General features: G+C 53.7%; 1 protein-coding gene across 6 annotated transcripts in view; it reads right to left on the reverse strand.

Moving 5' to 3' along the window:
- Window positions 1-12,859, reverse strand: part of elmo1 (engulfment and cell motility 1 (ced-12 homolog, C. elegans)) — a 351,678-nt gene that overhangs the window by 238,042 nt on the left and 100,777 nt on the right. For all 6 annotated transcript variants that reach the window (XM_085988968.1, XM_085988965.1, XM_085988967.1 and 3 more), the window contains exons 6-7: window positions 3,890-3,940; window positions 660-829 (exon numbers count right to left, since the gene is read on the reverse strand). In XM_085988968.1, the coding sequence (XP_085845094.1) occupies window positions 660-829; window positions 3,890-3,940 (221 nt within the window). The remainder of the gene's footprint in view (window positions 1-659; window positions 830-3,889; window positions 3,941-12,859) is intronic.

Below are 12,859 nucleotides of genomic sequence, written 5' to 3' on the forward strand. Positions count from 1 at the left end.
GAGACAGGGCTACATCACTGGAGCGCCTGTAGGGAGCGTGGGTCAGTGACAGGGCTACATCACTGGAGAGCCTATAGGGAGCGTGGGTCGGTGACAGGGCTACATCACTGGAGAGCCTATAGGGAGCGTGGGTCGGTGACAGGGCTACATCACTGGAGAGCCTATAGGGAGCGTGGGTCGGTGACAGGGCTACATCACTGGAGCGCCTGTAGGGAGCGTGGGTCAGTGACAGGGCTACATCACTGGAGAGCCTATAGGGAGTGCGGGCGGGAGACAGGGCTACAACACTGGAGGGCTGATTCTCCAACTTGCATTCACTTCCAGTGTCACTTGCCATTGGGAGTGAGGGGTCAGTGAATGTAACCGCTGATAAAAATGAGGCACTTGCAACTTTCACATCCAGCATTCGAGTATTTCTCCCCCCACCCCCGCAAAACTGAAGTCCAAGTGCTGGCATTATTGCCTCCCGATGGTTTAATAACTTAATTCCCAGTGCATCACAGATGTTACATAACTCCTCCCCCTGTCCCCCATCCAAACACTGGCTCCCCGATTATCATCACGATACACCTTTACTTATCCACTGGATTTCATTCTTCCCACCCAGCTGCTTATTTTAATTATACCTCAGAACGACATCAAGGTGTACAGATACTTACTCAGAGCTACTTTCCACCATCTGAGTTAGGAGGGAGATACCATCAAGGTTAATGAACTCCTGGGCAAAGGTGATGTCGCGGGAATGACCAGCCAAGTCTTTCAGTGCTTCTAACTTGGCATCCATGCTAGAAGATTGGATCCTTTCATGGAGCGCCTGTGCAGTCTGAGTCTAGATAAAAGACATGCCAAAAAACAAAAAGAACATGGCAGAAAATGTACTCTAAACAAAAACATAATTTCGTTGCTCCTTCTCTTCCGAAGGAACTGGATCCAAAATGGGGCACAGTTCCACGGAAATCAGCAGCCTCCCAGTACCCAAATCAAGTGGCCATTATTCACGGCTGAGCCGCAGACATTGAGGGTCAGCAGGTTATTCGACAGCGAGGGGCATCACAGCCGAGCTCTACCAACTGTCCAATGGAAAATGCGACACGAGATCGGCGTTTAAAAGGAAGGCTTCGCATGTGAGGGAGTGTGAAATGACCCATGGGGGGGAATGGGAAACGGGCCCGTGTGGGCAGCAACCCATGTAGTGACCCCCATCGTCCTCAGTGAGAGCTTGGCTCAGTTGGAAGCAGTCTTGCCTCTGAGTTCAAGCCCCACTTCAGAGACTTGAGAACAAAATCTAGGCAGACACTCCCTGTGCAGTACTGAGGGAGTGCTGCACTGTCAGAGGTGTCATCTTTTGGATGAGATGTTAAACTGAGGCCCCATCTGCCCTCTCCGGTGGACGTAAAGAACATAAGAATTAGGAACAGGAGTAGGCCATATGGTCACTCGAGCCTGCTCCGCCATTCAATAAGATCATGGCTGATCTTCGCCCTCAACTCCACTTTCCTGCCCTATCTCATGGGGTAAAAGACTCTGTGGTAATATTTAAAGAGATGGGGAGTTCTTTTGGTGTCCTGGTCAATATTTTTCCTCAACCAACATCACTAAAAACAGATGTAACTTGTCATTTATCTCATTTGCTGTTTGTGGGATCTTGTGTGCCAATAGCCTGCACAACGACGACTGCACTTCAAGAGTCATTTGTTGGCTGTCAAGTGCTTTCAGATGCCCTGAAGCACTATATAAATCTCAGCTCGCTCGCTCTTTCAGCTAACTTGGCACAGACATTGAACCTGGCTCAGCATAAACCATGTGGTGCATTAAATCCTTGAGTCATAGGGATGGGAGAGAAAGGATTTGTGTAATTGTTTAAAATATAATAATATAAATCAATCATGATATTGAGTAATAAGTTACAGGCCTGCATTAAAATAACAAATCTTCCAGGAGATGTGAGCTTATTATCGAAAAGATTTAGAAACTAGTGGATTCCCTAAGGCATTGCACATGGGAAGGTGTATGCTGCTTTATTACAAGACTAACGTCATGTGACACACAGCGTATTATTCTGCTGCTAAGTTAGGGCTCTCTTCCGTTATGGCCACAAGTTCCAATTGCTGTAATTAGGCAGACCCGACATCGATCTGAGGGTCGTTGTTTCAGTGAAAGTTGGCAGGTGGTTTCCCAAAATCCTGACATCCTCAGGGGAGAAAAAAACCAGCAGAAAATGACTGGCTTTCCCTTCCTTAAAGATTGTTCTTGCATCTCTGTCTCAGCTGTGGCTCAGTTGGTCACACTCTCACCTCCGAGTCAGAAGGCTGTGGGTTCAAGGCCCACTCCAGAGACTTGAGCACAAAAATCTAGGCTGACACTCCAGTGCAGTACTGAGGGAGTGCTGCACTGTCAGAAGTGTCGTCTTTCGGATGAGACGTTAAACCGAGGCCCCGTCTGCTCTCAGGTGGACATAAAAGATCTCATGGCGCTATTTCGAAGAGGAGCAGGGGAGTTATCCCTGGTGTCCTAGCTAATATTTATCCCTCAATCAACATCACTAAAACAGAATATCTGGCCATCATTGCATTGCTGTTTGTGGGAGCTTGCTGTGCACAAATTGGCTGCCGTGTTTCGTACATTACAACAGTGACTACACTTCAAAAAGTACTTCATTGGCTGTAAAGCACATTGGGACATCCGGTGGTCGTGAAAGGCACTATATAAATGCAAGTCTTTTTTCTTTCTCTTAAAAAGCGTGATCCTTCAAACGTGACAAATTCAAAGGCTTTCAAGACAGATACTGCCGTGCATCATGCTGTTTTATGTTCTCGTCAACCACCCCCCACCCCCACTCCATTTAAGTTCTCCTTTCTTCCAAATTCACCCCATCATTGCCAGATGAAGAAAGACTTGTATTTACCTAGTGCCTTTCACGACCTCAGGATGCACCAAAGCACTTTATAGATAACAAAGTACTTTTGGAGTGTAGTCGCTGTTGTAAATGAGGTAACGCAGCAGCCAATTTGCGCACAGCAAGCTCCCACAACCAGCAATGCAATAATGACCAGATAATCTGTTTCTGTGATGTGGGTTGAGGGATAAATATTGGCCAGGACACTGGGGATAATTCCCTGCTATTGCTCAAAATAGTGCCGTTTGATCTTTTCCGTCAACTTGAGGGGGCAGAAAGGGCCATGGTTTAACGTCTCATCTGAAAGACAGTACCTCCGACAGTGTAGCACTTCCTCAGTACTGCACTGGAGTGTCAGCCTAGATTATGTGCTCAAGTCTCTGGAGTGGGATTTGAACCCCTGGCCTTTGGACTCAGGGGCAACTGCACTACCAACTGAACCACATGTGCCTTTATCACAAGATACTGAAAGCTTGCAGCACCAGCTCAACTGTCGCACTCAGTTTTTGGAAGGCTGGCAGGTAACTTACTTAACACAACCCAGAACATCCAAAGGCTTAATAGACTAAATGTGCTGCACCACTGAATGTAAAAACTGCATTAAAATAAACAACGGTGGCATAGTGGTTAGCACTATTGCCTCACAGCGCCAGGGACCCGGGTTCGAATCCGGCCTCGGGTGACTGTCTGTGTGGAGTTTGCACATTCTCCCCGTGTTTGCGTGGGTTTCCTCCGGGTGCTCCGGTTTCCTCCCACAGTCCAAAGATGTGCGAGTTAAGTTAATTGGCTATGATAAATTGACCCTTAGTGTTAGGGGGATTAAATACGTGGGGTTATGGGGATAGGGTGGGATATGTGTTGGTGTAGGGGTTACGGGGATCGGGTGGGATATGTGTCGGTGCAGGCTCGATGGGCCGAAATGGCCTCTATCTGTACTGTGGGGTTTCTGTGATTCTGTGATAAAGAAATGTGAACATCACATCAACTACTTACTGGAGACGCTGCCAATCGAAGGATTGCCCCATTTTTTATTTCATTACGGTTCTGGAGGGAGGGAAAAAATCCAACCAGTTATATAGAATTGGGTTTATTTTACATCACAAGTACCTCACTCATCAAATATTGTTCAGCTTGTTTCCCTGCCTGTCAGTGATCATAATCTATCACTAGCAAACGGTCTTTTCTTCATCACAATCAAAATGGATCTTAAACCCAAGCGAGTCCAGGGATCGTGCTGATGAATCCTGAGGCTCTCAGTGGGAGTCACCATAAAAACCATTTGCTAATGGCAAAACGCCAACCAACGACAAAACAACTTTGCGAGTGAAATGTCGAGGCTTCGCCAATGCACAATATGTATTAGCTACTAACAGGGGGGCCACAAGCAAGTGCTTTCATCCAAATTTTGGGCCTATGGTTCCCAAAGCTCTCCAGCACTGGGGTTTTCCTTGTGTCTGGGTCTGTTGTAGACTAATTGATAAGAGATTGATCGTCATGATTAGTCAACAACTCCATTATTGTTGTATCATGCGACTACCAGGATGGTAGAAGGTGAACTAGATTGTCTATTTTCTGTCTGGCAATTATGTTCCTGAATTTTGTACCTATCTGTCCCATGGCAGTTTTTCACTGTGTGGGGAAAGTGCTTGCAGTCCATACCCCACAGCATCAGTACACACAAACAAGCTGTCTCACACAGGCTATTAACGGAAACAGTCAGTCAGTCATTCACATCATCAGAGATATGCCGTTCATTCAAAGATTAGGAGCAGCCCAGCTTAACGATTGATAATTGTAGTCATTTGGAATCAGGAGCAAGCATTGAAGAATCAAAATCCATGTGAATTTGTACTTCAATAGCATCAAACCGCGATACCGTGCTAATTAACAAAATGTCTCACACAGAGGAATACAGTAAATGCCTGTTATAGAATCAAACCCGATTTTTATTTCCATATTATTATGGAGAGGATATGGGGGCTGGAAGCACAGCGAGGTTGCAAACAGTCTGATTCAGCTCGAGTCAGTGGCCAGGGAGGGGGGTGGAATCGGCTGCTAAAGAATGGAGTTTGTGACAGGGACTGAAGTCAATGGCTTCAGACTTCCCAATGAATCACCACAAAGACCTGCCCCTGCACCAGTTTAAATCTAAACTGTGTACACAGAGTGGGTATTTAAAACCATCTTACATCAGCAGCATTTATTTGTTGGAGGTGAAGGGAAGAATGAGAGTTATTAAAAAGAAAATAATCTAATTAATACAATAGTGCTTTAGCAGTTAAGACTAAGTCTAGACTTTTCACTTTGAAGTAGAGACAAAGAGAAAATAAAAGGCATCTATGTAGGTATGGTTAAGTGAAGAATCTACAATAGACCCTTAAAATAATGGCCCTAAAATTGTGGTCGGCGGCATACCTCCGGAGTACACCTCCGACCCATGAAACATTTCCGAACTTACCTCTCATGCTGTGGAGAGTACAGGCCTCGGGCCTGCAGGCCTGTGTAAAGGCCCATGGATCCCAGGGATGCAGGCGATTCAGAAGCGTCCCTGGGATCACGTGGGCCCGGTCCTCCGATCACAAAGGAGGATTCCATTGCAGTCATTTCCAAACGGAATCCCCTAACAACATGCAATGGAATCCCCAAATAATTAAACAATTTAGATAGGTCTAATGTAAATGTTCTGATTTTCAAATGTAATTAAAAGACTCTTCATTACACCAAATACAATAAAAATTTAATTTTTTGAAAAATAATTTTAAACATTTTAATCAGGACCAATATTTGCATAAACTAATTTTAAGTGTTTGTGCATCACTTTTTAATTTTAAATGTTTAATTTAAGATTTAGAATAACCCTTGCGCTGATGAAAGCAGGCCCTATGCCTGCTTTTACCAGCCATAAGAGTTTTGTAGGTAATTGCTGGGCAAATAGCCCAACACTGCACCAGCAAAACTGATCTTACTTTCGGTTCGCATGATCTGTCAAGTCGTACCTCGACAGATCGCAAGTTCTGGGTTTCCGCATATGAGGAAACCCGGAAGTTGCGGGGCCTTTCAGAAGGATCACAATGGCGTACGCTGAGCGTATGCCGTCGAAGACACCATAATTTCAGGGCCAATATATACATAGACTAGCTGGAGTGCCCGGCGGTGCGGAGGATTTTTTGAGGGCATGTTGTTGTTGGAAGAGAGAGAGAGAGAGACTGGGGGGGAGAAGAGAGAGACTGGGGGGGGGGGGAGAAGAGAGAGACTGGGGGGGGGGGGAGAAGAGAGAGACTGGGGGGGGGGGAGAAGAGAGAGACTGGGGGAGAAGAGAGAGACTGGGGGGAGAAGAGAGAGACTGGGGGGGAGAAGAGAGAGACTGGGGGGGAGAAGAGAGAGACTGGGGGGGAGAAGAGAGAGACTGGGGGGGAGAAGAGAGAGACTGGGGGGGAGAAGAGAGAGACTGGGGAGGACTGGGAGAAGAGAGAGACTGGGGGGAGAAGAGAGAGACTGGGGGGGAGAAGAGAGAGACGGGGGGGAGAAGAGAGAGACTGGGGGGAGAAGAGAGAGACTGGGGGAGAGAGAGAGACTGGGGGGGAGAAGAGAGAGACTGGGGGGGAGAAGAGAGAGACTGGGGGGGAGAAGAGAGAGACTGGGGGGGAGAGAGACGAGAGAGACTGGGGGGAGAAGAGAGAGACTGGGGGGAGAAGAGAGAGACTGGGGGGGAGAAGAGAGAGACTGGGGGGAGAGAGAGAGACTGGGGAGAAGAGAGAGACTGGGGGGGAGAAGAGAGAGACTGGGGGGGGAGAAGAGAGAGACTGGGGGGAGAAGAGAGAGACTGGGGGGAGAAGAGAGAGACTGGGGGGGAGAAGAGAGAGACTGGGGGGGAGAAGAGAGAGACTGGGGGGGGAGAAGAGAGAGACTGGGGGGGAGAAGAGAGAGACTGGGGGGGAGAAGAGAGAGACTGGGGGGGAGAAGAGAGAGACTGGGGGGGAGAAGAGAGAGACTGGGGGGGAGAAGAGAGAGACTGGGGGGGAGAAGAGAGAGACTGGGGGGGAGAAGAGAGAGACTGGGGGGGAGAAGAGAGAGACTGGGGGGGAGAAGAGAGAGACTGGGGGGGAGAAGAGAGAGACTGGGGGGGAGAAGAGAGAGACTGGGGGGGAGAAGAGAGAGACTGGGGGAGAAGAGAGAGACTGGGGGGGAGAAGAGAGAGACTGGGGGGAGAAGAGAGACTGGGGGAGAAGAGAGAGACTGGGGGGGAGAAGAGAGAGACTGGGGGGGAGAAGAGAGAGACTGGGGGAGAGAAGACTGAGAAGAGAGACTGGGGGGGAGAAGAGAGAGACTGGGGGGGAGAAGAGAGAGACTGGGGGGGAGAAGAGAGAGACTGGGGGGGAGAAGAGAGAGACTGGGGGGGAGAAGAGAGAGACTGGGGGAGAAGAGAGAGACTGGGGGGAGAAGAGAGAGACTGGGGGGGAGAAGAGAGAGACTGGGGGGAGAAGAGAGAGACTGGGGGGGAGAAGAGAGAGACTGGGGGGGAGAAGAGAGAGACTGGGGGGGAGAAGAGAGAGACTGGGGGGAGAAGAGAGAGACTGGGGGGGAGAGAGAGACTGGGGGAGAAGAGAGACTGGGGGGGAGAAGAGAGAGACTGGGGGGGAGAAGAGAGAGACTGGGGGGGAGAAGAGAGAGACTGGGGGGAGAAGAGAGAGACTGGGGGGAGAAGAGAGAGACTGGGGGGGAGAAGAGAGAGACTGGGGGGGAGAAGAGAGAGACTGGGGGGAGAAGAGAGAGACTGGGGGAGAAGAGAGAGACTGGGGGGGAGAAGAGAGAGACTGGGGGGGAGAAGAGAGAGACTGGGGGGGAGAGAGAGAGACTGGGGGGGAGAAGAGAGAGACTGGGGGGGAGAAGAGAGAGACTGGGGGGAGAAGAGAGACTGGGGGGGAGAAGAGAGAGACTGGGGGGGAGAAGAGAGAGACTGGGGGGGGAGAGAGAGACTGGGGGAGAGAGGCTGGGGGGAGAAGAGAGAGACTGGGGGGAGAAGAGAGAGACTGGGGGGAGAAGAGAGAGACTGGGGGGGAGAAGAGAGAGACTGGGGGGAGAAGAGAGAGACTGGGGGGGAGAAGAGAGAGACTGGGGGGGAGAAGAGAGAGACTGGGGGGGAGAAGAGAGAGACTGGGGGGGAGAAGAGAGAGACTGGGGGGAGAAGAGAGAGACTGAGAGAGACTGGGGGGAGAAGAGAGAGACTGGGGGGGAGAAGAGAGAGACTGGGGGGGAGAAGAGAGAGACTGGGGGGGAGAAGAGAGAGACTGGGGGGGAGAAGAGAGAGACTGGGGGAGAAGAGAGAGACTGGGGGGGAGAAGAGAGAGACTGGGGGGAGAAGAGAGAGAGACTGGGGGGAGAAGAGAGAGACTGGGGGGGAGAAGAGAGAGACTGGGGGGAGAAGAGAGAGACTGGGGGGAGAAGAGAGAGACTGGGGGGGAGAAGAGAGAGAGACTGGGGGGGAGAAGAGAGAGAGACTGGGGGGGAGAAGAGAGAGACTGGGGGGGAGAAGAGAGAGAGACTGGGGGGGAGAAGAGAGAGAGACTGGGGGGGAGAAGAGAGAGAGACTGGGGGGGAGAAGAGAGAGACTGGGGGGGAGAAGAGAGAGAGACTGGGGGGAGAAGAGAGAGAGACTGGGGGGGAGAAGAGAGAGAGACTGGGGGGAGAAGAGAGAGACTGGGGGGAGAAGAGAGAGAGACTGGGGGGGAGAAGAGAGAGACTGGGGGGGGAGAAGAGAGAGAGACTGGGGGGGAGAAGAGAGAGACTGGGGGGGAGAAGAGAGAGAGACTGGGGGGGGAGAAGAGAGAGAGACTGGGGGGGAGAAGAGAGAGAGACTGGGGGGAGAAGAGAGAGACTGGGGGGAGAAGAGAGAGAGACTGGGGGGAGAAGAGAGAGAGACTGGGGGGGAGAAGAGAGAGAGACTGGGGGGGAGAAGAGAGAGAGACTGGGGGGGAGAAGAGAGAGAGACTGGGGGGGAGAAGAGAGAGAGACTGGGGGGGAGAAGAGAGAGACTGGGGGGAGAAGAGAGAGAGACTGGGGGGGAGAAGAGAGAGAGACTGGGGGGGAGAAGAGAGAGAGACTGGGGGGAGAAGAGAGAGAGACTGGGGGGGAGAAGAGAGAGAGACTGGGGGGGAGAAGAGAGAGACTGGGGGGGAGAAGAGAGAGAGACTGGGGGGGGAGAAGAGAGAGAGACTGGGGGGAGAGAGAGAGAGAAGAGAGACTGGGGAGAAGAGAGAGAGACTGGGGGAGAAGAGAGAGAGACTGGGGGGGAGAAGAGAGAGAGACTGGGGGGGAGAAGAGAGAGAGACTGGGGGGGAGAAGAGAGAGAGACTGGGGGGAGAGAGACTGGGGGAGAAGAGAGAGACTGGGGGGAGAAGAGAGAGAGACTGGGGGGGAGAAGAGAGAGAGACTGGGGGGGAGAAGAGAGAGAGACTGGGGGGAGAGAGAGAGACTGGAGAGAGAGACTGGGGGGAGAAGAGAGAGAGACTGGGGGGGAGAAGAGAGAGAGACTGGGGGGGAGAAGAGAGAGAGACTGGGGGGGAGAAGAGAGAGAGACTGGGGGGGAGAAGAGAGAGAGACTGGGGGGGAGAAGAGAGAGAGACTGGGGGGGAGAAGAGAGAGAGACTGGGGGGGAGAAGAGAGAGAGACTGGGGGGGAGAAGAGAGAGAGACTGGGGGGGAGAAGAGAGACGAGAGAGAGACTGGGGGGAGAAGAGAGAGAGACTGGGGGGGAGAAGAGAGAGAGACTGGGGGGGAGAAGAGAGAGAGACTGGGGGGGAGAAGAGAGAGAGACTGGGGGGGAGAAGAGAGAGAGACTGGGGGGGAGAAGAGAGAGAGACTGGGGGGGAGAAGAGAGAGACTGGGGGGGAGAAGAGAGAGAGACTGGGGGGAGAAGAGAGAGAGACTGGGGGGGAGAAGAGAGAGAGACTGGGGGGAGAAGAGAGAGAGACTGGGGGGGAGAAGAGAGAGAGACTGGGGGGAGAAGAGAGAGAGACTGGGGGGGAGAGAGAGAGACTGGGGGGGAGAAGAGAGAGAGACTGGGGGGGAGAGAGAGAGAGACTGGGGGAGAAGAGAGAGACTGGGGGGAGAAGAGAGAGAGACTGGGGGGGAGAAGAGAGAGAGACTGGGGGGGAGAAGAGAGAGAGACTGGGGGGAGAAGAGAGAGAGACTGGGGGGGAGAAGAGAGAGAGACTGGGGGGGAGAAGAGAGAGAGACTGGGGGGGAGAAGAGAGAGAGACTGGGGGGGAGAAGAGAGAGAGACTGGGGGGGAGAAGAGAGAGAGACTGGGGGGGAGAAGAGAGAGAGACTGGGGGGGAGAAGAGAGAGAGACTGGGGGGGAGAAGAGAGAGAGACTGGGGGGGAGAAGAGAGAGAGACTGGGGGGGAGAAGAGAGAGAGACTGGGGGAGAGAGAGACTGGGAGAGAGAGAGACTGGGGGGAGAAGAGAGAGAGACTGGGGGGGAGAAGAGAGAGAGACTGGGGGGGAGAAGAGAGAGAGACTGGGGGGGAGAAGAGAGAGACTGGGGGGAGAAGAGAGAGACTGGGGGGGAGAGAGAGAGAGACTGGGGGGGAGAAGAGAGAGACTGGGGGGAGAGAGAGACTGGAGAAGAGAGAGACTGGGGGGGAGAAGAGAGAGAGACTGGGGGGGAGAAGAGAGAGAGACTGGGGGAGAGAGAGACTGAGAGAGAGACTGGGGGGGAGAAGAGAGAGAGACTGGGGGGGAGAAGAGAGAGAGACTGGGGGGGAGAAGAGAGAGAGACTGGGGGGGAGAAGAGAGAGAGACTGGGGGGGAGAAGAGAGAGACTGGGGGGGAGAAGAGAGAGACTGGGGGGAGAAGAGAGAGAGACTGGGGGGGAGAGAGAGAGAGACTGGGGGGAGAAGAGAGAGAGACTGGGGGGAGAAGAGAGAGACTGGGGGGGAGAAGAGAGAGACTGGGGGGGAGAAGAGAGAGACTGGGGGGGAGAAGAGAGAGACTGGGGGGGGAGAAGAGAGAGACTGGGGGAGAGAGAGAGACTGGGGGGAGAGAGAGAGACTGGGGGGGAGAAGAGAGAGACTGGGGGGAGAAGAGAGAGACTGGGGGGAGAAGAGAGACTGGGGGGAGAAGAGAGAGACTGGGGGGAGAGAGAGAGAGACTGGGGGGAGAGAGAGAGACTGGGGGGAGAAGAGAGAGACTGGGGGGGAGAGAGAGAGACTGGGGGAGAAGAGAGAGACTGGGGGGAGAAGAGAGAGACTGGGGGGGAGAAGAGAGAGACTGGGGGGGAGAAGAGAGAGACTGGGGGGAGAAGAGAGAGACTGGGGGGGAGAAGAGAGAGACTGGGGGGGAGAAGAGAGAGACTGGGGGGAGAGAGAGAGACTGGGGGGGAGAAGAGAGAGACTGGGGGGAGAAGAGAGAGACTGGGGGGAGAAGAGAGAGACTGGGGGGGAGAAGAGAGAGACTGGGGGGGAGAAGAGAGAGACTGGGGGGGAGAAGAGAGAGACTGGGGGGGAGAAGAGAGAGACTGGGGGGAGAAGAGAGAGACTGGGGGGGAGAAGAGAGAGACTGGGGGGGAGAAGAGAGAGACTGGGGGGAGAAGAGAGAGACTGGGGGGGAGAAGAGAGAGACTGGGGGGGGAGAAGAGAGAGACTGGGGGGGAGAAGAGAGAGACTGGGGGGGAGAAGAGAGAGAGACTGGGGGGGAGAAGAGAGAGACTGGGGGGGAGAAGAGAGAGACTGGGGGGGAGAAGAGAGAGACTGGGGGGGAGAAGAGAGAGACTGGGGGGGAGAAGAGAGAGACTGGGGGGGAGAAGAGAGAGACTGGGGGGGAGAAGAGAGAGACTGGGGGGGAGAAGAGAGAGACTGGGGGGGAGAAGAGAGAGACTGGGGGGAGGAGAAGAGAGAGAGACTGGGGGGAGAAGAGAGAGACTGGGGGGGAGAAGAGAGAGACTGGGGGGGAGAAGAGAGAGACTGGGGGGGAGAAGAGAGAGACTGGGGGGGAGAAGAGAGAGACTGGGGGGGAGAAGAGAGAGACTGGGGGGGAGAAGAGAGAGACTGGGGGGGAGAAGAGAGAGACTGGGGGGGAGAAGAGAGAGACTGGGGGGGAGAAGAGAGAGACTGGGGGGGAGAAGAGAGAGACTGGGGGGGAGAAGAGAGAGACTGGGGGGGAGAAGAGAGAGACTGGGGGGGAGAAGAGAGAGACTGGGGGGGAGAAGAGAGAGACTGGGGGGGAGAAGAGAGAGACTGGGGGGAGAAGAGAGAGACTGGGGGGGAGAAGAGAGAGACTGGGGGGGAGAAGAGAGAGACTGGGGGGGAGAAGAGAGAGACTGGGGGGGAGAAGAGAGAGACTGGGGGGAGAAGAGAGAGACTGGGGGGAGAAGAGAGAGACTGGGGGGGAGAAGAGAGAGACTGGGGGGGAGAAGAGAGAGACTGGGGGGGAGAAGAGAGAGACTGGGGGGAGAAGAGAGAGACTGGGGGGGAGAAGAGAGAGACTGGGGGGGAGAAGAGAGAGACTGGGGGGGAGAAGAGAGAGACTGGGGGGGAGAAGAGAGAGACTGGGGGGGAGAAGAGAGAGACTGGGGGGGAGAAGAGAGAGACTGGGGGGGAGAAGAGAGAGACTGGGGGGGAGAAGAGAGAGACTGGGGGGGAGAAGAGAGAGACTGGGGGGGAGAAGAGAGAGACTGGGGGGGAGAAGAGAGAGACTGGGGGGGAGAAGAGAGAGACTGGGGGGGAGAAGAGAGAGACTGGGGGGGAGAAGAGAGAGACTGGGGGGGAGAAGAGAGAGACTGGGGGGGAGAAGAGAGAGACTGGGGGGGAGAAGAGAGAGACTGGGGGGGAGAAGAGAGAGACTGGGGGGAGAAGAGAGAGACTGGGGGGGAGAAGAGAGAGACTGGGGGGAGAAGAGAGAGACTGGGGGGGAGAAGAGAGAGACTGGGGGGGAGAAGAGAGAGACTGGGGGGAGAAGAGAGAGA

Source organism: Somniosus microcephalus, chromosome 5, assembly GCF_052327205.1.
Source record: "Somniosus microcephalus isolate GS21.2 chromosome 5, FLI_Smic_1.0, whole genome shotgun sequence".
NCBI lineage: Eukaryota > Metazoa > Chordata > Chondrichthyes > Squaliformes > Somniosidae > Somniosus > Somniosus microcephalus.